This window comes from Osmerus eperlanus, chromosome 27 (assembly GCF_963692335.1).
Source record: "Osmerus eperlanus chromosome 27, fOsmEpe2.1, whole genome shotgun sequence".
In the NCBI taxonomy this organism is placed as follows: Eukaryota; Metazoa; Chordata; class Actinopteri; order Osmeriformes; family Osmeridae; genus Osmerus; species Osmerus eperlanus.
In genome coordinates this window covers 4,754,406-4,777,807 of record NC_085044.1, presented here as the reverse complement: position 1 = coordinate 4,777,807, position 23,402 = coordinate 4,754,406, and the positions used below count along the sequence as shown (strand labels likewise).

The 23,402-nt window shown below is 45.7% G+C and overlaps 3 protein-coding genes across 4 annotated transcripts; all 3 read left to right on the top strand.

Annotated features, from left to right (window-relative positions):
• Positions 1-1,133: 1,133 nt before the first annotated feature.
• Positions 1,134-3,412, top strand: nccrp1 (P1, F-box associated domain containing). The gene is made up of 6 exons (XM_062453850.1): positions 1,134-1,356; positions 1,896-1,976; positions 2,104-2,200; positions 2,289-2,381; positions 2,801-2,936; positions 3,134-3,412. The coding sequence occupies exons 1-6, from the start codon at positions 1,215-1,217 to the stop codon at positions 3,266-3,268; spliced, it is 684 nt and encodes a 227-aa protein (XP_062309834.1). The 5' UTR covers positions 1,134-1,214; the 3' UTR covers positions 3,269-3,412.
• A 436-nt stretch (positions 3,413-3,848) lies between these two features.
• LOC134013680 (sodium/calcium exchanger 2-like) lies at positions 3,849-19,821 on the top strand. The gene is made up of 13 exons (XM_062453309.1): positions 3,849-4,008; positions 10,967-11,460; positions 11,582-11,719; positions 11,833-12,060; positions 12,602-12,880; positions 13,312-13,767; positions 14,201-14,565; positions 15,437-15,540; positions 16,833-16,850; positions 16,966-17,078; positions 17,847-17,946; positions 18,133-18,402; positions 18,522-19,821. Exons 2-13 carry the CDS (start codon positions 11,008-11,010, stop codon positions 18,896-18,898), a joined length of 2,901 nt encoding a protein of 966 aa, XP_062309293.1. The 5' UTR covers positions 3,849-4,008; positions 10,967-11,007; the 3' UTR covers positions 18,899-19,821.
• Positions 19,822-20,052: 231 nt separating this feature from the next.
• srsf7a (serine and arginine rich splicing factor 7a) lies at positions 20,053-23,385 on the top strand. 2 transcript variants are annotated; one of them, XM_062453475.1, is made up of 9 exons: positions 20,053-20,179; positions 20,288-20,390; positions 20,911-21,139; positions 21,252-21,434; positions 21,548-21,616; positions 21,802-21,840; positions 22,115-22,228; positions 22,496-22,606; positions 22,886-23,385. In XM_062453475.1, exons 3-9 carry the CDS (start codon positions 20,919-20,921, stop codon positions 22,935-22,937), a joined length of 789 nt encoding a protein of 262 aa, XP_062309459.1. In that variant the 5' UTR covers positions 20,053-20,179; positions 20,288-20,390; positions 20,911-20,918; the 3' UTR covers positions 22,938-23,385. The 2 variants fall into 2 exon arrangements, with proteins under 2 accessions (XP_062309459.1, XP_062309460.1); XM_062453476.1 differs by having other exon boundaries at positions 21,252-21,436; positions 21,562-21,616.
• Positions 23,386-23,402: the final 17 nt, after the last annotated feature.

Genomic DNA, 23,402 nt, shown 5'->3' with positions numbered 1-23,402 from the left:
AAACGAAGAGAACTGTGCACATATAATTAGAGACCTACACTTGCTTCCAGTTAGCTACATCATTGAGTTTAAAGTAGGCCTTGTGCACAAATGACTCAAGAGCTCAGGACCAAAGTACATGTCAGCTTCTAGAATATAAACCAAGCAGTGTGCTTAGATCATTGTGCTACCGCCACAAACAGGGTGAGGCAGTTTAGGTAGCCTACCACTGCTGGAACCAGTTCCCAGAATCAATCGCAGTCCCCTACTGTTACTAAAGTCTAGAATGAAACCGTGCTCCTCCGTGCTTTTGACTAACGAAGCAATGCTGTTCCATGTTGTTTTATGTGTGCTTATATTAATGCAGCCTATTAATTTGAATTACAATGTGGATGAAATGTGCTATACAAAGAACTTGCTTTGCCTTGCCTGATTGTCTACATTGCACGGTGAAACGCCTTTTTCCAACTGGAGGGAGGGTCCTTATTCTAGGAATCCTATTGTTATTTAAAGATATAATAGAACAAGCCTATCATGAAAATATAATGGATATTATTAACAGTTAAATGTGTAGTTTGTGAAAAGCCTCAAAAGAATTGGGGATGACAAACTAAACAAAAAACACAGTTTGTTACAGGATTAACTATGTTAGTGTACTGTACTTCAAACACACACCAAATTGTTTTTGTGCATTTGGGGTTGTGGTCATTTGAAATGTCCTTTTGAGGTTTTTCCATAAACTACACATTTAACTGTTAATAATATCCATTGTATTTTCATAAAAGGCTTCTTATATATAATATCTTTGGATATGTATAACCAACTTACCATACAAACAATAACTTATCATAACATTTTAGCTACTTTTTGCTCAAATTGAAGGCGACTTTATTTTATGTATATTTTATGTGGTAAAGCCATTATGTAAAATTATTCCCAATACAACAATTCTAGCTTTTTTTGCACAATCCCCAACCAATTTGTGTCTTCATCCACATGGAGAAGCCATTTTTATTGTAATTTCATTTTATATGCTATATTTAGATGTAGCTATATATTTTTTAAATAAGGTAATTGCAGGCATCTGGTAGTCAAGGCATCAGTGTCAATATTGCAACACGTTTGGGTGGGGTGGTGAACGGACTTTCATGAGGGTGGGACATGCAATGATAAAAAGCTGTCTTTAGCACTTCCTGGTCCACTTTAGAACACGCCATCAACGCAGCGGCGACATTATGGCCGACAATGAATGGAAAATAAGATGTCAGAACGAGTGGAACATCACAGGCATATCTATGCCCGACTCCGTGGACTGGAAGTTCGTCTATGAAGCGAAACCACTCGGCAGAAATTTGTTGAGGAACCCGGCGCCTCACGGTAGTTGACTACGTCACTCCTTTCTGTACTATGGCGATCCACAGTAGTGGAATCGAAAGAATAGATTGAAGGACAGATTTATGGAGAGCTATCAGGCTGATGACGGTGGCAACCCTCCAAATATAATTCAGATCAGATCAATTGCAGTTGTAACGCTGGTTGTTGTGAACTTGAATACTGAGGGAAGTTAAATTGTTGCCACATAGCCTAGTCACAGTTCTTATCTTAACACAATCAGAGCAAAGTTACGACATTCATATTATGACTGTTGCGGGGATCTGAATTTGTCAATATGCTAGTTGAAATTCTTGCTCAAAATGTACTTTCACATTATCCTAAACCTACCATAGCGTTTCACAGTACTCATTACTACCACTAGGTTTACAACTCTATCCTATAGATTACGTATAGGAAGGAGACAATTCACAGAAACGTTGTAAATTCCTTTTATCTACTGTGCCTTTACAATGTGTAGTGTACACTACACATTGTGTACAGTGTACACTACACATTGTAAACTATAGATTTTCCCCACCCAGGTGTGACTCATGACAGCCTGCCTCCTGAGCCTGAACTGACAGGCGTGCCTAGAGATGAACCTCCTCGTTCAGAGCCAGAAGGTGAGTCAGCAGACATCCTTTTGCATTCCAATAATCAACAAAGAGTGTTAATGGAAGTTTTGAACATTTGACGGTGACACATTGATTAACACTGAATGGCATTTGTGGTCCATCCCAATGACACTAGGTGACTACACTGGCTGGACCACCAGCGTAGAGGAACTTCCCTATGACAACAGTGGCATACCACCAGGGGTTGTGGTCTGTTACATGCCTCAGTTCAGGTGAGTAACACTCAGCTACTATTGGCATTCAAAATGGCTACCCATCTCAGTCTATTTTTCACAGGGATCTTGGTATGCCTGTCCACAGTTGGTTTACCCTGGAGCAGAAAATTGACCTGAAGTCTGAAGGACTGTGGGATGAGCTGTTGGATGACCAGCCTGACATCCTTATACAAGACAGGTGGGTTAGACAGGCATCTATAAAGTGTAGATAAATACCAAAACCTCTTTACTTAATTACACCCTTGGGGTTAATAATCATGCACAGCCACACCCATCACCCTGGTCTTGTTTCCCACTAATATTTGCTATAGTGTTATGTATGGTGTATTATTCGTTGGTAAATACAGTCAATAATATGAAGGGCTAAGGCTGAAATTTTGTTATTTAGTTACACACACATGAAGCCTTTATGAAGTTAGCTTGCCCCATACTGAAGATGCAAATTTTTAAAACATTCATGGCCTCGTTAAAATTAACATTACAGTTCTGCAATAGTTCAAAAACTAATAAAAAGCTGTCTTGAGTTCTTATTTCACTCCTTGACAAAACCACAAAATCGTGTTTTTCTAAGGTGAGTCCCTCATTTTGATCTTGTAGGTATGAAGAAAGTCAGCTGCACGAGTCCATCTACCAGCTGCATGTAAAGTTGCTGGGAGGAGATGGTCAGGTTATCTCAGAACACACAGCCAGCCCCAAAGAAGACCTCAGCACCTACTCTCACACCTGGAAAGAAGTATGCATTCGTAGTATTGTTTCACACTGACGTAAAATCTTTTGTTTGTGTTGTTCAGCCTATTTGTCCATTTGTATTGTGTGTTGTGTTTTGCTGATGTTACATGTTCTTAACTGTCTGCAGCACCTTTGGATTCATCACATTGTGTTTATCGTTGTGTTGTTCATATTTTCGACCTGTTTTCTGTGTCTGTTTAGGTGTCGCATGTCTTTTCAGGGTATGGAAAGGGGGTGAGGTATGTCCATTTCCTGCACAGACTGAAGAATAAATACATGGTGGAGTTCTTCCCTACTTTGGTCACAGGCAGCTCAGTCATCGTCAAGCCAACCTAATCCAGCAGCGATTGACTGTCTGACTAAAGTATACACTGTCAAGTTTGTACTGATTGTCAGCGAGGGTGGAAACATATCTTTTTAATTTGCAAGATCATTTCTTGCAATTTTACGATTGTTTGAAAATAAAGAACAATTGCTGCACATATGTTTTTATTCTGTAGACTTTATTGTTACCGGCAATGCGCAAAAGCAAAGTTGCAGAAGGTAGTCGTATTTTATTACCACCAACAGAGGGGGTTATAGCAGTCACATTAACTGATATCTTTGATTACTCTTTGCTAGTGTCATTCACTCAAAAAACAGCATTTATTGCTTATCGTTGACAAGGCTTGGAAGTTATACAATTGATATCACAAGAAAAACTCAGCACAAGTGATACATATATTGCACATTAATTTAATGTGCAGTGTGTGTCATGAATGAATGATTTCAGATAAGCGTGACAAAAATCCGTCATCTGCTCATGTAGCTAATTGGCTGTACCAATTCGGGGGGTAAACGGGGGGCTGTGCCCCCCGTTTACTTTGGACCAATGGTGATGTAGAATTTCGCAGTTGCGCAGTTCAGTGTGTGTACGATCACCCACATGGGATTCAGCATCTGTTCGGGAATATGAGTGAACGTGCGTCTGTGGGTCCAGTTGTATGTTGAGAAGGGGACAGTTTTAGCGGGGACTTGCTCAAGAGTGTTTCTGAAATAATGTCAACTTCAGGGCGAGTTGATCCATAGGCGTCAAGGTAAGACCAGATATTTGGGAAGAAACACAGGTAGGCTACCTGACAGCGGACAAGGCGCTTTAGAGGACCGTTATGTGTTTAATTGCATATACACACACAATGTTTGGAGTTTGTCGGGAGTACGAAAGTGTAAACGTAACAATTATTAAGGAAGTTTACTTCATTTGAAAAGTAGCATATATGCTACTTTTCAAATGAAGTAAACTTCTCTTTTGCGTCTCTAAGCAACTGTTGGGCATCCTTTAAACAACGCAAGAGGCTGACAGTTACTGGATGAGTAATCACGCAGAACATGTATTTTATTCTGTGCAGATGTTTCACTAGATTCACATAGATTTAGATAAAAGTGTACTTCAGTTTTAAAGGCCTCTGTCCTGGCCTCTGTCCTGTTCATTTAACTTACAATGAATTCTCTACATTTAATGCGTGTGAGACTTAACAATATGGTCATGTTGTTTAGGTCATGTTGTTTGTACAATTATTTTGTAGCTAAACACTTCTACTCTGGTTCTAAGTGTCATGAATAATATAGTTAAAAAGCCTCTTAGCAGCGTGCAATTACGCTTGTGGGTTTCATCTGGAGATATAAAAGGTATCTTGTTGTGTGCAATGTTTCTTTGGTCCTCTCTCTTGGAGAGTTCTTTACACATAAAGTTAGAGTTCTGGGTTGACGGTTAAGCAGGGGAATACAAAATAATCATCTTTGGACAGAGTAACTGATTGTACAATGACCCAGCCTTCTCCTGTACCTGCCTGGCCACCGGCCCACCAGCCTGTCAGAGGTGTTGAGCTGTGAGAGATGAGGCGTTGACTGTACATTCATCCCCCTTAGAGCCGAAATGCATTGTGTTTGATTACACACGTGCTATTGCAGGCCTCTCTCTTGTGTCAGTCTTTAGCGCCACGTCAGACTAAAGAAAAATAAAGAACTAAAGCTACCATTTTCCAAAGTTTCTACCTTTTTTTGTATTTTTGATTGTTTCAATCTCAATCTAAAACAAACCGTCATAAAGAGACACATCACCTTGGATAACAAATATAAAATCCCACGCCATTTAGCAGGCCACATCCAATGAACACCGTCTCACTCTAAAGCACTCTTCTCACGGTCAACGGTATCAAAGATGCGATGGGCTTCGGCAGCTAAACCTAAGTCATCTATTACAAAAGCTTCGTGACACTCATCCCGAAATGTGACTCTCATATGTGTGTCAGCACAAGTAAACCAACGCTCCCTCATTGTATGCATGCATTGACACGTGCCCGCCTGATTGACAAAGGAGCAGAGGGAATGGATACAGTGCTATACCTTAGGTCTCACTGCCTTCACTCAATCAGTAAGACTGCGTATTCCATAGGACCCGACAGACTGCTGCCACGGTCACTCGGAGAACGGGGGTTTCGATCAAGTTTACGTGAATGTTAATTCATCGTTGTAGTATACTCCCATCCGAAAGCTGCTTTTTCCTATGCGAGAGGAAATAGATTAACAGTTGCTGCTACCAACAGCTGGTATTATGAACCGTAATTAAACCGAATTAAAACCAGTGATATATAAATATTGTTAATTGTCTGTGGGAAAACATATCTGGATTCCTGTGGCTTTGAACTTGAATGGTGGATGAACTTGGAATGATGCCTCAGCTTATTACAATGTGGACAAAGCAATGCTTCCTGTTAGCTAAGAGGAGTGCCAGAGTGATTGGGAGGACTCAGTGCAATGTGTTGCAGCACTCAGAGTGCACTAATGGCTATTAAAACATGGTGTTCTCACACAGCGTTGATGTGTGTGTGTATGTGTGTGTGTGTGTGTGTGAGAGAGAGAGAGAGAGCGAGCGAGAGAGCGAGTGTGTAAGCTAGAGAGAAACTGTTTTGTTTTCATTGACACACTCCTGTATAGCATTGTCAATGTAGACCTACTGCCTGCCTCTGCGCTTTTTGTTGAACACTTTGTTGTTCTGACTGGGTCTAAAGAGTAGCCCTGAATTGAGAGTGGCTTGGAAAACAATAAAAGTCATGTACAGATCTGAGATGATACAACTAGACGTTTACAAATCCTTTTTTTTTATAAGGATATACATGGCTACGTGATTTATTTCCACGTGGTGCTAGTTTTGGCCTGTTTTACCCATACCAAAGCCATTTTTTGGTGTCTGTGTGAGATTGATGTCCTTGCAAACTCTTCAAATTCTCTACAAATTCTCTCCGTCACATCAAACACTGTCTGCTGTATTATCTTTCGGGGGTCCCTCGATATTATGAAAACTAAAGTCCAGATTTATGGTTCGGTACGCGGCTATTCTGCCCAGTCACCATTACCATTTCTGTGCAGTAATTGATCTAACCCTACCTGTTTTTTTTGTTACTGACTTTTTGTTTCAGTTGCAGTCCTGAATATTGCATAACTGGTGTCTCTCTCAGACTGTAGAACTGCACTGAAGTTGAGAATGCTGCTCCTTCTAGGATGACTGGAGCACCAGTGGCCGGGCCTAGGGTTCTCACAGGAAATAGAAACCACAGGAGCCGCTGTCTTCTGGCTGTCAGTGGTTTGTCTCGTGACCTCTTTCTGTCCACCTCGCCTCTGCCCTCGTGGACACCGGTTATCCATTAACCTCCGAAAGACACGTGCCGAGTAGAAGTGTGGCACGGTTTGGACACGGAGAGAAGATGGCCAGGAAGAGATAGCGAGAGACGGGTCTGAGAGATGCTAAGGCAGTGCCAGGTTACGTGGCTGAACTGGAGTGGTGTCACTCGCTAAAGAGTTTAGTCAAGGTTTTTTTTCCGGGGGGGGCGCTAAATCAGTGATTTGCCTCAGGGACAGTAGCTCTTTGGAGGGTGAGGCAGGGCTGGATGCCGAGTCTATGGATGGGGCTTTGTGTCACAGTCGCAAAGTGTGGTTACGGTCTGTCTGTCGGCCTCTCTGTCTGTCTCTCTGTCTGTCTGACTATCTGTCTGTGCGGCCCGAGGAGGATTCATTTACACTCCTCTGGTTCCGGGACAGGTACACACAGCAGCGAGCCTCAGTCCCCACGTTACTTATTAAAGGGTAGGATCTCTTTCCTTTAATTCGTTTAACTGCAAACAGGCAGACTGTCTAACTGCCATGATTTGTGTGTAACTCGAACTTCTGTCATTACGCGGTAACCACGCCTGTTGTTTTTGTTTGGGAAGATGAGTCTCCATTTTGCAGTGCCCAGTCGTTTGTACCGAGCTCAAGTACTTTGAGGTCATCAGGGAGGCGTGTGTTCCGTGAGATCTTGAAAAGATAAGGATCGGAACGTGCTAGAAACGGTGTTGTCTTTGAGCCGGATGTGAGCTGGTTCAGAGAGCACAGTGGATTTGTTTTAGCCAGACTGGAGCCGTCATTCTTTAGGAAAACTCCAATGAATGGGGTATGCTGCCACCTGTGGCACCTGATGTGTCAGGTTAGTAAGAGAGCCTGTAAAAAAATGACAGAGCTGGTACATATTGTACAGTTTGTGGCTCTTGTAGTTTATACATTCAATCCTATTTTTTATTTTTTTGGGAAAACGTATTTCGTTTTTCAGATAATCAGTTGAGACACCTGCTCTACTTTTTTGTTGTTGTATTATTTTCATTCATGTCTATAATGAATTATTTGCATCAACACAAACAGGTACTTAAGTGCCTTCAATCTTTAATAGTATCCTATCTCTCTTTCACTCTCAGTTTCTTTGTCTAACCGTCTTACTTTTTCGGTCACTTATACCTGCTGGTTCTCAGAATCGCCTCTCTTAGCTGCCACTCTCTCTGTTCCTTTTCCATGTTCTTTGTCTCTTTCTGTCACCTGAACCTGCCGGCTCTTTCAAGTAGCATTCCTTATTCACCGACTCTTCCTTTCTTTGTCTCCCTGTGTTTCTCTCTCACCGGAACCTGCTGGTTCTCAGACGTAGCCTTCACCTACCTGGAATTCCTTGACACATGGCAGAGAAAGGACATATATTAAACAGTGACAGGTGTTAACTCTCATTTTGCCCGTTGCCCGCTATCGGTGTAAGTTAATCTCAGGCAATCTCTTATCGGTGGCGCTGACGGACGGGAACGGTGTCGTCGTGGGTAACAGGAGAGGAGCTGTCGCCCCGACACACAGCTCAGTGTCATGCTGCAGGTAGTCGAAGTGTCCAGAGCACTGACACCTCCAGTGGTACTGCCGGGGGGGGGTCAGGCGCCTTCTCGGACCACCCCAGGGTCCTAGCTGTAGAGGGAGACCCAAACTAGAAGGCTGAAAAAGTCAAAAGCAATGACATTTCAGTTGTGACACATAAGAAAATCGCACGTAATCGCACGTAATTTGTAATTTCGCACGAATATCTAAAGCCGGTGATGCGGTGCAGTGACATCGCGCACGGAATATGTCTGTCGTTCGTATAACAAAATGTGTTTTTTTTTAATGAAAATTAGGTGTTCAGTTTCAACCCCTTCCAATGTAGGCCCCTTGCAGGAGGGAGGCCTCATCTGTTGGGGCGGAGGGTCGAGGGTTAGGATTAGGAGAAGTCATCTCGACGTCAAAGGCTCTCCCCCTAAAAGGCCATGCGTGGTGCTGAGCTTCTCCACAGCTGTGAGGGATAAGCACTTCCTGCATCCCTGCATAGACATGACTCCATGGACTACCATCACTTCCTGCACCCCTGCATAGACATGACTCCATGGACTACCATCACTTCCTGCACCCCTGCATAGACATGACTCCATGGACTACCATCATCTCTGATTTCCAACCAGGATTGCCTAGTAGGTGGGCCCAGGGGTTTAAGTTATATTTAGGGAGAAGCATTAATAATGCAGCCCGACGCTGCAGCTTCTTGATCAGCTAATGCTCATTTATAGGCTCCTGTCACCTACAGTTAGGCTGGAAAAGAAATCCCCAAATTTATAGCCACAAAGCAAACAAATGAGATCAAATGTGATCAAGTGTGAGTCTCTCTTAACAGCTGAGAATACCCTTTACAGGGCTGTACATACTTGCTCGTTTGAGTGACTGTTCACAATCACTGTGGGTGTCCCCTCACCTTTGGGAGTTGAGTTCCTTCCAAGAAATTCAAACAAACATTCCCAGTTGGAAAATGTCCTCATGTCACACGCACACGGGCTCGAGGTCTCCGTCGGGCTCGGCCTCGCTCTGTTACCTGTGCGGTGTGGTCGAAGTGTCAGATGGGAGTCAGATGGCTGAGCGGTGAGGGAGTCGGGCTAGTAATCTGAAGGTTGCCAGTTCGATTCCCGGCCGTGCCAAAATGACGTTGTGTCCTTGGGCAAGGCACTTCACCCTACTTGCCTCGGGGGGAATGTCCCTGTACTTACTGTAAGTCGCTCTGGATAAGAGCGTCTGCTAAATGACTAAATGTAAATGTAAGTGTGAGCAAGGGGTTGTTTTGTTGCTCCTGTGCCCCCCCCCCCCCCCCCCCCATCAGTGAAAGAGGGCCCTCTGTCTGAGGCCGCAGTAACCATAGCAGACGTTGGAAAGTGAAATGCGATGCGGTGGCCCTTTGGGCCACGTTTATCAATCACAACCTCTTAATGAGCTGGCTGGAGCACCGGACAACATCAATGATGCAGCAGTCTGGTGTGTGTTACCGCCGGCAACACACCAACAACAACAAAAAAGACGGTCTCATCTGTGCAGGGGCCTGGAGGGTCGCCAGGCATTATTCTTTCTTCCTATCATACACACTTAGCCACACTCTCACTTACACGCACGCACCCGAGTACGATGTACTCGGGGGGCGCGTGGCGCATCACCGTTCACCCACGCGGCTTTGGACTAAGCTTGGACTCACATTCGATGCGTGTGACTTTCAAATGCGCCGACTTTTGCGCACTTCTGACTCACATGCTATGTACAGTAACGTACAGTAACTGCTTTACCTTAGCAGTCGCCGCCCACCCTGGGAGTACGTTGTGTTTTCGAAGATTGAAATAGTACTTCTACACATTCTCACGATGAAAGGACTGTTGCAATCTTGGAAATAACCCTAAGGAAATCTTATTTGTGGTTTTTTATTGGGCCCCAGGCATGGGCTTGGTCCCGTCATGACTAATTGAACAGTAATAAGACCTTAAGTTCTCAATGAATAAGATATGGTGCCACACACACCACCCCAGGGTTACCGGTGCAGGCTCGCTAGGGGGGTCATTGACACAGGTGACCCTATAGGTAGCCTTGTCTTAGACCCCCCCCCCCCCCCCTCCCCAACACAGGAAGTGCATGTATGGAGTCCACGGTTTGCAACCGAGGAGGTTAGCATGTTTTCTCGCGCGTTCGTTTTCTTTTCTCGCGGTTTTTAACGCAGTTTGCGTAGTGTGCTCACTCACTCACTCCCCCTCCCTCCCCCCCGCTCTCCCTCTCTCCCCTCCACCCTTCTGTCGCTCTGTCTGACCGGACTGTACTGTTCTATTTCCACTTGTTGGGTATTTAGCTAGGATGCTGATGCAGTAACTGCGTCTAGACTGTTACACGATACAGACAGGGAAAACATGCGCTGGCACACTGACACATCTTTTTCTCTGGATCATTTTCATGTTTGTAACGAGAGAGCCGAATGGCGTAGTTCTTGTAAATTCCATTAGCAACTGACGTCTCCAACATGGCTACCAGGATGGCCTGCTGTATATTTTCTTTTTGCCTCCTTCCCACGGAGGGTCCCTTACATGATTCAAAAAGGCATCAATCAAGGCTGAGTCATCTTGAATTCATTAGCAGCTAGCTTAGGATGCAGCCTTGCGTAGTTCAGCCCAGCACAACGTGGGCGACCCTATGCGGGCCGCGTAGAAGATTCATAAGCGAAGGCGTCTGAGATCTTCAATAGAGTAACAGCGGAATGAACGTTGATCGAAAGAAACCCAAATTATAAATCATTAGAAAACAGAGTCGGTTCTATCCTAACACTTCTCCCCCTCTCTCTCTTTCTGTGCCTCTCCCCCACCCCCCACCCCCCCTCAGGATAGTCCTCTAATACAGCTGTTTCAACGGGGACCCCAGACATGACTATACTCCCGCAGAGCGCGGGACCTCTCTCCTTCTCCGCCTCTCTCCTTTTCCTCATACTCCTGCTGCCCCACCCGTGCACGCCCTCTTCCCAACCCCAGGTGGTGCTACGGGCGTCGCCCACACCGGTCACCCAGACGGTCAACCAGACGGTCAACCAGACGGTCACCCAGATGGTCACCCAGACGGTTAACCAGACGGTTAACCAGACGGTTAACCAGACGACCCAGGCGGTCGGCAACTCCAGCTTGTCGGGCAAGCGGACCTGCACGGACAAGGTGGTGTGCCGGCCGGGCATCCTGCTGCCGGTGTGGCTGCCTCCAAACCCACCTCTGGGAGAGCAAGCCGGGAGGGCCATGGTCTACTTCGCCTGCCTCATGTACATGTTCCTGGGCGTGTCCATCGTCGCCGATCGCTTCATGGCCGCCATCGAGGTCATCACCTCTCAGGTAGCCCCTCCCCTGTGTTTCTCCCTTCTCTCCGTTGTCTCCCTCCGACGCTTTTCCCGCTTCGACCGCGATTGCGCTCACCAGCCTGGGGGTTTTTCCTCCGTGTCGTTGTGGTTGTTAGGAGAAGGAGGTGACCATCACCAAACCGAACGGGGAGACGTCGGTGACCACGGTGAGGATCTGGAACGAGACCGTGTCCAACCTCACCCTCATGGCCCTGGGCTCGTCAGCGCCCGAGATCTTGCTGTCCGTCATCGAGGTGATTGAATGAGGGCTTGAATGAATGAACGAATTCCCTTTTTGGTCATCGTAGGTTGTAATGTGCGAGGGCAAGTGAGGTCGCGACCCTGACCTTTGTCCTCTGAATGCCAGGTGTGTGGGCACAACTTCCACGCTGGGGAGCTCGGTCCGGGCACCATCGTGGGCAGCGCCGCCTTCAACATGTTTGTGATCATCGGCATCTGCGTGTGGGTCATCCCCGACGGGGAGTCCAGGAAGATAAAGCACCTCCGCGTGTTCTTCATCACCGCCTTCTGGAGCATCTTCGCCTACATTTGGCTCTACCTCATCCTGGCCGTCATCTCCCCCGGAGTGGTAGAGGTGCGTGTGTTTCCGTGTGTCTGTTTTGCGTGTCTGTTTTGCGTGTCTGTTCCGTGTGTCTGTTTGTGTGTCTGTTTTGCGTGTCTGTTTTGCGTGTCTGTTCCGTGTGTCTGTTCCGTGTGTCTGTTTTGCGTGTCTGTTTTGCGTGTCTGTTTGTGTGTCCGTTCCATGTGTCTGTTGCTATGTCTGTTGATGTGTCTGTTGGCGTGTCTGTTGGCATGTCTGTTGACGTGTCTGTTGACGTGTCTGTTGACGTGTCTGTTTTGCGTGTCCGTTCTGTGTGTCTGTTTGTGTGTCCGTTCCGTGTGTCTGTTGGCGTGTCTGTTGCCGTGTCTGTTGGTATGTCGGTTGGTGTGTCTGTTGGTGTGTCGGTTGCTGTGTCTGTTGGCGTGTCTGTTAACGTGTCTGTTGACGTGTCTGTTTGCGTGTCTGTTGGTGTGTCTGTTTGTGTGTCAACACCGTGAGACGTCGTCACGCATATGGTTTGACACGTGGGTTAGATGTTGTCAGTGCGTATGTTTATGTCGTGTTCATACCTCAGGTGTGGGAGGCTCTGATCACCCTCCTCTACTTCCCGGTGTGCGTGATCTTGGCGTGGATCGCCGACCGGCGCCTCCTCTTCTACAAGTACATGCACAAGCGCTACCGCGCCGACAAGAGACACGGCATCATCGTGGAGACGGAGGGCGACCTGGCTCCCAAGGGGCTGGACGTGATCATGGAGGGCAAGTTCTCCGACGGCGGCTCGAGTCCCGTCAACTCCTCGAGCGTGACGGTGTCCGTGCAGACGGGGAGGGAGCTGGAGCAGAACCGAGAAGAGGTAGGTGGGAGATATGAATGAGAGGGGTCAGATGCAAAGGGGTCAGATGGCTGAGCGGTTAGGGAATCGGGCTAATAATCAGAAGGTTGGTCCGATTCCCGGCCGCGCCAAATGAAGTTGTGTCCATGGGCACTTCGCCCTACTTGCCTCGGGGGGAATGTCCCTGTACTTACTGTACGTCGCTCTGGATAAGAGCGTCTACTAAATGACTAAATGTAATTGTAAGGATGAGAGGGGAATCGCATTGGGAATCATCTTCTATATCACATTCCCGTTGTATCACACACACGTTATTTCTTAGGGATGAGAAAAACCTTTTCAAACCGAAACAAGAAAGTGTTTTTTTCTTCTTCCGTTACACAGCCAGAGACGAAACTCAAAAAAAGTCGACGCCGTTTCTGTAATGTCGTTGTTCTGGCTCGATGCTCCAGGTGGTGCGCCTGCTGAAGGACCTGAAGCAGAAGCACCCGGAAAAAGACCTGGAGCAGCTGATCGAGATGGCCAACTACACGGCCCTGGTGCACCAGAGGAAGAGCCGAGCCTTCTACCGCATCCAGGCCACGCGCATGATGATCGGCGCCGGCAACGTCCTCAAGAAGCACGCCGCCGACCACGCCCGCCGCGCCACCGCCGCCGCCGAGGGGGGGCCCCAGGAGGTCGACGACCGGGCCACGTGCGCCCACGTGTCGTTTGAGCGTGCGCAGTACCAGTGCACCGAGAACTGCGTGACGCTGAGCTTGGGAGTGGTCTGTGAGGGGGGGACCGGGCAGAACACGTTCTGCGTGGATTACCGTACGGAGAACGGTTCCGCCAACGCCGGGGCCGACTTTGAGTTCGGCGAGGGAACGTTGGTGTTCAAGCCTGGGGAGAGCCGCAAAGAGATCAAGGTTAGGAAGGGTGGAGACAGGAGAGAAAGGATAGTGCTGGCATCTGTAGGGAGTCAGGTGGCTGAGCGGTTAGGGAATCGGGCTATTAATCAAAAAGGTTGCCGGTTCAATTCTTGGCCGTGCAAATTTGACGTTGTGTCCTTGGGCAAGGCACTTCACTCTACTTGCCTCGGGGGAATGTCCCTGTACTTACTGTAAGTCGCTCTGGATAAGAGCGTCTGCTAAATGACTAAAATCTGTATCTGGCAAAAGAATGGCCCTTTTGAGTCAAAAAATCTATACAAATGTGTCTTTGATTTGGTGGGATGATTTCAGATTTATATTAGGATTATATTTCATTATATTTGTAGGATTAAAGATGGCAATTTAAGCAGGAAGTCAAGTTTTTTTGTTTGTTTAGTCACATAAGTGTGGTGTGTCCTGCGATCCCTAGGTGGGCATCTTGGATGACGACGTCTTTGAAGAGGACGAGCACTTCTTTGTGCGTCTGCAAAACCTACGGCTGGACGAGGGTGGCAGCGAGGTTGGGGCGGGAACGCCCCCGCGGGGCCGCTTGGTGGAGCCGCTGTTCGCCACGGTGACCATCCTGGATGACGACCACGCGGGTATCTTCACGTTCAGCCAGCGCGTGCTGCGCGTGAGCGAGAGCTCGGGCGTCGTCGTGGTGACGGTGGCGAGGAACTCGGGCTCGCGGGGCACCGTGGTGGTGCCGTACCACACCGAGGACGGCAGTGCCCGCGCTGCCGTGGACTACGAGGAGACCAAGGGGGAGCTGGAGTTCACCAACGAACAGACGAGGTGAGTTGAAACAGCCGAAGGGGAGAGTCTTCAGGGCTTTTTGGCAGCCATCTTGTTTTCATTATGTTTGTTTCGATAAACTGGAAATCGATGAGTGCACACTCTCTAGATATGTATAAGATAATTTAGTGGTTGGTAGTAAGTTGATAATTTTGGAGGTCTATGTTTATGTATATCCTCAAGGGATATAAACACAATGTTTGTCTTGTAACTGTACTTAAGTTTGTTACATTTACAGATTTGTGGTAGGCTACTAAATGGACTAAATGTGGTTATGGGAAGTGAACCCCTGAATCCTGTTGTGGGGTTATTATGGGTTGTCAGCAACTCACACAGTCTCAATCATCTGCTATTAGATTATTACATCAAATGGTAATCCCAGTCTTTATCAAGATTGGGAACTGTTTGCCATCTCTGGCTCATCCATTTCCCTGTAAATGTTCAGGCGAAAGTGCGTAGACTTTATCTGTATCCAGCCAGTAAAGTGAAAGCCATGACATTGCAAATCATGTCAGAAGAAGGTACCTAGCTAGTACAGTAATGTAGGATTCAGACAGGCCTAAAAGCTGCCATTGATTGGAGCTACTGCACTTTACAACACAATGGTACATTACAGTAACCAGTACACTATCCACAGGGTTAGATACGACATGAAACTGTAGCAATGGTTTTATTGATTTGCATCATAATACGTTTGCATGGACACACTGTGTTTGTACAACATGTGTGTGTGTGTGCTATTGAACCCTTATTTAACCTTCACTATGTCATTTTCAGTAGATAGCAGGCTGTTTGTGAACATTTCAGAGTTGATTCCTATTGTGCGTGTGTGAATATCTGTGTGTGTTTGTATGTGTGTGTGTCTCAACAGTCAGACCCTACAGGTGCGCATTGTGAATGTGGAGGAGTACGAGAAGCAGGAACATTTCTTCGTCGTACTAGAGGATCCCAAGTGGCTAAAGAGAGGAATCTCAGGTCAGTGTTGGTCCTGTACACGGGTGTGGTTTGAGTGTGTGTATTCGATTATTTGTCGATTTAGCGAGGCGTTCTCCTTTCACAAATGTTGTGGTTAGTTATAATTACAGTTTTTCACAATTGCTAAAACACATTCTTGAAACAGTCACCGATTTTCTCAAAACTGTAAACACAAAACCTCATCTTCAAGCACTATTTACAAAACCTCTGAATCCTCTTGCAAAATGAAACTTTCGCCTCAAAACACTCTTACCTGTGCTCAAAATCAAGCTTTCGCCTCAAAACAGATTTACCTGTGCTCAAAATCAAACACTGCTCTCAAATCATAAACAAAGTGATCAAAATGATATACACTATCAAGCAGTCAGTAAACAATACACAAAAAAATTGAAAACACATTGTTCAAAACATATAGTTCTGAAGGAGAAGTACATTTTTACGTAATCTCAAAACAAATTTCATATTTATCCGTCATTGTCTTTTGATGAACGACAACATGTTCTATCATAGTAGCTCAAAATGTATCAGAAATTACTACTCTGCTTTGCTCTTTGCAAATTTTTTTGTTCTTTCTCCATCCTTGTACCTCTATATAGTACTGTACCCTGCATCTCACTACTCACAACTCACTCTTGTTCTTTGTTGATATGAACCTGCAACCAGTCAAAATCTATTGAGCAGTCAGTACTGTTACTGTAACAAATGGAAAGCACAATGTTCAGGGCCATACAATTTGTTCATTGTACAGTATACAGCCTACAATGCACTGTACTACAGTATACAATACTACAGTAAAAGGGATAAAAATCTAAGGAGTAAACATGTGATCAATGTGCTTCTTCTTGTCTTTGGGCTGGGTCAGGCCAGAGCACTTCGTCGACATCACAAGCAATATTTTCCCACCTTCAACAACCTGTTTGCTCTCTGAACTGGCTCATATTGGTTGTGTCACATCATTTGAAACAAGTGAAATCAATTTTGAGTGGTTGTGTTTTGTCAATGACATGTTTTCTCTATTTGTATTTGATTGTTGCCATTTGTGTTTACCAGTATGGATGACATGTGCATTAGAGTGCAGAATGTGTTTTGAGAATGAGAATGTGTTTAGAGTTTTGCTGAAAAGCAAATGCAAATTGTGTTTTACCATGTGAAATGGTTTAAGGTATTGACAACAGACTGCACAATTAGCTACATGAGTTCAGGCAACTGAGAACTTTGTTCAGCCGATGGGTTTTAGTGTTTTAGCAATTCAGAAAAAACTGTAAAGTTAACCTGTGTCTCATTTCCCACAGCCTTACTGCTCAACCAGGGTAAGTCACAGAAATAACTCACACGCTCGACATTGCGCACAACCTCTTACACAGGAAGAATTCACATACTCGTACGTTTTAAGGGACTGATCTATACCTCTCTCTTCTGAAACAGGCAAACCCACTCCAGAGGAGGAAGAGGCCAGGAAGATCTCTGAGATGGGCAAGCCCATCCTGGGGGAACACAGCAGACTGGAGGTTATCATAGAGGAGTCCTATGAGTTCAAGGTGTGTGTGACGTGAAAGGTGCTGGGTTTGCGTGGGGGGGGGGGCGGGGGTGGGAGAGAACCGGCATGCAGGCATCTGTGCTTGTGTATTTGAGAGTGTGTATGTGTGTGAGAGAGAGAGAGACAGAGAGAGAGAGAGAGAGAGAGAGAGAGAGAGAGAGAGAGAGAGAGAGAGAGAGAGAGAGAGAGAGAGAGAGAGAGAGAGAGAGACAGAGAGAGAAAGACAGAGAGAGAGAGAGAGAGAGAGAGAGAGAGAGAGAGAGAGAGAGAGAGAGAGAGAGAGAGAGAGAGAGAGAGAGAGAGAGGTGATAAGTGTGGTACTAACTCTCCCCCCTGGGTGCCCTCCTACTCCCATCAGATTCGACAGGGAATGACTCCTAATGGCATTCTAAACCCGGTACAGTAGCTACTAGCGCTGCATGCAGTGTGAGCGCTGCATGCAGTGTGCCCTGGTCCTCAGAGAGGACCACCGCTCCTCCTAACCTCTCTCATATGTTAATATGATCCTTCTTGTTTCCCGGAAAATATAAAAAGACACTGTGTATTTTCGACATGTATGATATTTAATGATATTTGCTTAAGTAGTCCTGTGATCAAGGTGTAACTTGATTGAAGTGTCCTCTTCTCCATACCCTTCCTGATATATTTTTAAACTGAACGGACGTCTGCATGTGTCTGTGTGAAACCTTTACACGGTAAACTGTTTCTCAACGATGTCCCTGAGCTTCCTCTGGGTCTCATATCCGACCCGGATTTTGTGTCACGATAGAACACAGTGGACGAGCTCCTGAAAGACACCAACCTGGCGTTGCTGGTTGGCACTCACACCTGGAGAGAGCAGTTCATCGACGCCGTCACTGTCAGTGCAGGTCATTCAAAACTTATTTCCCTCAAATATGTTTTCCGATACACAAGAAAAAAGTTCATCTTCTTTATTATCTCTTACGATAATGCCTATAAGATTTGAATCGAGAGAGAAAAAACAGTTTAGGAAAATGTTGAACATTTACGGGTGACTATTTAATTTAACCCCCACTACCGTTTAATCCTTGCAGGTGATGGGGATGACGAGGGCCAAGAACAACGAACGCCCAACTGCTTTGACTACTTCATTCACATTGTGACAGTATTCTGGAAGATTCTTTTCGCCTGCGTTCCACCGACGGAGTACTGGAACGGCTGGGCCTGCTTCATAGTGTCTATTTCCGCCATTGGACTCCTGACAGCCGTTATCGGGGACCTGGCCTCCCACTTTGGCTGCACTGTGGGACTGAGGGACACTGTCACGGCTGTGGTGTTTGTGGCTTTGGGCACCTCCATCCCTGGTAAGTGTGTATATTTGCGTCTGTTCGTATTGTTTGTATCCTCCATTTCTCAGCTGTCTTCAAGCCTTATATTCGACAAACTCCTCACCTTGATGATTCTTTCTTCCTTCCCCTCACAGACACCTTTGCTAGTAAAGTCGCTGCCACTCAGGACCAGTACGCCGACGCGTCGGTGGGGAACGTGACGGGAAGCAACGCCGTCAACGTGTTTCTGGGCATTGGAGTCGCCTGGTCCGTGGCGGCCATATACTGGGAGGTCAAAGGGGAAGTCTTCCGCGTGGATCCCGGGTCTCTCGCTTTCTCCGTCACGCTGTTCACCATCTTTGCCTTCATCAGCATGGGCGTGCTCATGTTGCGCCGGAGGCCATCGGTAGGGGGTGAGCTGGGCGGCCCACGGATCACCAAGGTGCTGACCACCATGTTTTTCTTCGGCCTCTGGTTTCTCTACATCCTCTTCGCCAGTCTGGAGGCCTACTGCCATGTAAAGGGCTTCTGAGAGAGCATTGGTGAACGAGGATTTATTGTCAAACACACATGCACACACAAACACGAACAGGCCTACATTATACTCACACGCTACATATCCCTCACCGAAGAAACATCGTAAACACACGAGCACACAAATGCACGCACACCATCGACGACATGTTACGAAAGGTTGTGAACACTTTCCTCCGTTGATGAACGAGGAGACGGGAGGAACAAAAACATGGGAACGGTTGAAAGAAATGACAGAACAGCTCACCGAGACGACCACGTGAACACTGATCCTATAAACAAAGTTCTCAGTATCTGGGTCAGAGTCAGGCCCGAAGAGGGCTTGGATCACTTAGCTAAAGGTTAAGTATTCTACAAGATGTAAGTCACTGACTGAGAGGATTTTAGAATGGTACGTGACTACCTGGGAATTTGAAAATGTGTCTCCATATTTAAGAAGACCTCGCCTAAGGCTGGTTCGCTAGGGGTGATGATGGGACTGTTGCTTCACCCAGATAAACATTGTGAACGACAGCCTCCTCTTTCACAAGGGCCCCTCCACAGCTTTTGTATAATAGTTTTTCCTTTGAAATAATTGTATATTTACAATGTCATGTGACAAGAGGCATATAGGTACTATAAGCCTCACATGTTAAACTTGAGCTCAATACTGAAATTTGTAACATCATTCCCAAAACCACTATACATGATGATGCATGCAAAATACTAATGCAATTCTTGAGAAGCTGTTACATGAAAAGGTAATACTGTAATGTAGGTTGGAGATATAACTGGATATCTGCCATTTAGAGTGACCACTGTGTGAAGGAGAGGATTCATCCAGCACAATATGAAGACTTATCCATTTATGTATTTATTGTGTCGTTTAATGTATGTATATCTGAATGTCACAGCTTTTGTTAGCTAAATAATATTGAAATGTATCAGTTATCGCAATTATACTGAAATTGCATCACTGTAAATGTCTCGGCTTGTTTAATTCATTAGACGAATCTCAAATCGCACCAATAGCTACCTTTATTTGAACAATGCGCGCAGTGTACATTTATGATTGACGTAAGAACGCGCCCGTGCTATTTATGCTGTTTAGGGGTTTCTGCCAATAGAAACCAATGGAATTTCACTATTACTGAAGCCCCTCCTCCCTGAAACCGAAAGATATGAGCTCTCCGGTTGGCTGATGCAGGTTGGCGGTACTTCCTCTTGGTTTTCTGAAAAACGTGCTACTGACCCGAATGAACAGCTAGGCCGAAACGGGAAAGGGGGGATCGTGGAAAATGTAAGCACTTTACCATGTTTATATTAGAATTGAGAAAAAAGGCGTAATTCATCTGCAGGTAAAGGAGATTCATTCATTTTTTTAAATAATTTCGCTTTCTCGTTTCAGTGCTTGCAGCGGGCGACGGCGGACGCCAACCGGAAAAAGATTCATTCACTCGCGGAACCAAGGCGCCTAGATTAGCTAGCCTAGCTAGCAAGTATATCGGAAAGTGAGTAGCTAGCCACGGCTACCGTTGTTTATCGTGTACCAAAAATGTTTTCCAATTTCACTAAAGTCTATAAGAACATGAATAGAACATGTTTTCAACAAGCCCACAGTCGAGTCTTACGTAATTATTGTTACGGTGCTATTTCTCCTGATGTGCAATGGTCGAACAAAGGGTAACGTTATCTAGCATAGAAGGCAATGCGGCCTTGTCACTGTTATTAGCCCACGCGCACTAGCCAGTTTGGTGTCTTGGCTTTCTCTGTTGCATGTTGCACTGGTTTGCAAAACATGAATGTACTAGCTATGCGTTTTCAGACATGCAGTCACATTAGTGCTCAACGATTGCTTGTTACAGTAGTCGTGTATGCGTTCAATATAACTTAAGTTTACATTGAATGTTGTACTTAAGAACCGAAATGCGGTCTTATCTCTGAATGAATGCATCAGATGATGGAGTTAGTCCTGATTAGTTTATACAGGGCAGACCAAATGTTTGAATATGTTTCCCTTACCCGGTCAAGGTTTCAAGATGTCATACTCGTCGTCAAGAGGTTCCTCTCGCAACACCGACTGCAAGGTGTATGTGGGTGACTTGGGCAACGGTGCCGCCAAGGGCGAGCTTGAGAGAGCCTTCAGTTACTATGGACCACTACGCAGCGTCTGGGTTGCTAGAAACCCACCAGGCTTTGCCTTTGTGGAGTATGAAGATACCAGGGATGCAGAGGATGCCGTAAAGGGCATGGATGGAAAGTGAGTGGGCATGGTTTACATGGCTTTATCAATAAGTGGATGCTGTGATTGTATGGCTATCCTTGATGGAAAGTTCTTGAACCGTTCCTCCATCTTTGTGTCTAATCTTCAGAGTTCTCTGCGGGGCCCGCATAAGAGTGGAGTTGTCCACGGGCATGTCTCGCAAGTCGCGCTACGGTCGCCCCAGTCGTAGGAACTTCGACCCTAACGACCGCTGCTACCAGTGCGGAGAGAGTGGGCACTATGCATACGATTGCTATCGCTTTAGCAAGAGGGGAGGTGGCCGTCGTAGCAGGTACAGCATCCATCTTTCAGACTTCTTATTGGAAGGATCACCCATGACTACCCTTGACTGTTAGTCCATACCCATGCAATGGTAACTGGATCCGACTTGTTTTGCTTTTTAAGGTCTCGCTCTCGATCTCGCTCTCGGTCTAGGGGAAGGCGTTATAGGTCACGCAGCAGAAGCAATGATCGGTGAGTGCTACTGTGTTTTTCACCGTTTTTTTTTTTTTTCTCCGTTGTAAAATTGATCAGTAGACTTAATAAATTATGTCCCGTTTGGCACAGGGTCTAATCAATACTTCATTCATACTTAACTGCCAGACTGGCCCTTCATTCTGACTGCTATATCAAACATTTGTATTGTGTTTTTTTATCAGGAGACATCGATCCCCGTCTTATTCAAAGCGCAGAAGCAGGTGAGATTTACAAATCCATTTATTGTGGGAATCCTGAGAGACCTATTCTGGCACAATGGTAGTAGCAAATAGTTTTCTCCCCTTAACAAATATGCACCAAATGCTTTGGGTAAATTCATAATGTTAAAAAGTATAGTAGTAATTTTCTCATGAAGCTGGACCACTCTGTTTTGGTATAAAACACTAGTGTTCGACGCAGATAATGTAAGGCCAGTCTCTATACTTATGCCAGCTTTGTATTATTTATTTTTTAAATTGTCTGTTTGCCTTGCAGGTCTGCTTCCCCAGCCCGCTCCAAGTCCAGAAGTCCAGTGCGCAGGTCAAGGACACCTGTGCGTCGGTCAAGGACACCTGTGCGTCGGTCAAGGACTCCAGTGCGCAGAGCAAGGTGAGTCTTTCCCCATTTACTTATGAACCATTGATTCAGTAAAAAAAGAATCAGAATCATCTTTATTCTCCACGTAAGTTTGCACAAACAAGGAATTTATTATGACGGGAAGGTGCATTCCTGCCACAGTAAATTCCTTGTTTGTGTGAACTTGCATGGCGAATAAAACAGATTCTGAAATGAAGATGGATGGTATACATTGATAGTAGATTGCAATGAAGACGGTATTTGAAGCTTAGCGATCACATCACTGTCCCTTCTCTGCAGTCGCTCGCGCTCTCGTTCCCGTTCCCGGTCAGTTTCTCGTCCCCGGGCCCGCAACGTCTCCCGATCTCGCTCCAGGTCCAGATCCCGTTCCGCTACCCCCAAGAAAGACAGGTGAGCCCACAACTCTGGACGTTCCTTGTGGTATTGCCCTGTGGCATAAAAATCCGGTTTCAAACACGATTAGTGCTGACGCCCATTTTAGAAATGCTCTTACGCTCTACAAACTATTCGATGCTGTTTCAAGACCTGCTACAAAGGGTTTCGTTACCTGTGCTTTTGAAAATTTACATTTTTGAACGAGGAGTAGCTTAACTTGACCCAGTCTGTAGGAATGGCTACCACTCTGCCTTTACAGTAGGATGGGATACTGATGATCTGTTTTTGTACTAGTCGTTCCAGGTCAGCCAGTCCAAGGAAAAGCCCAACACCTGATGCTGACTGACCCTGGGGGAATTGCGGCACTGAGCCCTCTCCTTGGTCCCCTTACCCCATTTGCCTCAGGGCTTGAAGCCATTTTACACCGGTTCATGTTTTAGTTTTTTTTTTTCTCTCCCCATTCTATTTAATTTATCCCTTGTTTTTTTGTCATCTGGTTTTACAGCTCTTATTTGGTCTGTACATTATGGTATTCCACATTTTCATTTTGCCATGGTCATTTTAATTCTTTTCACAGGGGAATTTTTTTTCTTTATATTTTTGCATTCATTAAAAAAAGACAGTGGCCAGTGTGTCACAGCTTTTTAAAAGCTGTGTGCTGACTGATGGTGGCTACAGTAGGGTTCATTGAAGTGTACGCATCGCTGTACTAAAGAATGATTAGGGTTTTATTTTTATTTTTCAATGTAAATGGCTATCTTTTTAATAAAATGAATCTTTACACATTGTAGTAATCTGATTCATATGCTGT

Bases quoted from the DNA above. Each gene is read 5' to 3' on its own strand.
- LOC134013680 (XM_062453309.1), top strand. From the start codon at position 11,008: ATGACTATACTCCCGCAGAGCGCGGGACCTCTCTCCTTCTCCGCCTCT. The intron at 12,061-12,601 runs GTGCGTGTGTTT...TTCATACCTCAG, and splicing joins TCTCCCCCGGAGTGGTAGAG to GTGTGGGAGGCTCTGATCAC. The intron at 17,079-17,846 runs GTGTGTGTGACG...GTGTCACGATAG, and splicing joins AGGAGTCCTATGAGTTCAAG to AACACAGTGGACGAGCTCCT.
- srsf7a (XM_062453475.1), top strand. From the start codon at position 20,919: ATGTCATACTCGTCGTCAAGAGGTTCCTCTCGCAACACCGACTGCAAG. The intron at 21,617-21,801 runs GTGAGTGCTACT...TTTTTTTATCAG, and splicing joins CGCAGCAGAAGCAATGATCG to GAGACATCGATCCCCGTCTT. The intron at 21,841-22,114 runs GTGAGATTTACA...TTTGCCTTGCAG, and splicing joins TATTCAAAGCGCAGAAGCAG to GTCTGCTTCCCCAGCCCGCT.
- nccrp1 (XM_062453850.1), top strand. From the start codon at position 1,215: ATGGCCGACAATGAATGGAAAATAAGATGTCAGAACGAGTGGAACATC. The intron at 1,357-1,895 runs GTAGTTGACTAC...TTCCCCACCCAG, and splicing joins GAGGAACCCGGCGCCTCACG to GTGTGACTCATGACAGCCTG. The intron at 2,937-3,133 runs GTATGCATTCGT...GTGTCTGTTTAG, and splicing joins ACTCTCACACCTGGAAAGAA to GTGTCGCATGTCTTTTCAGG.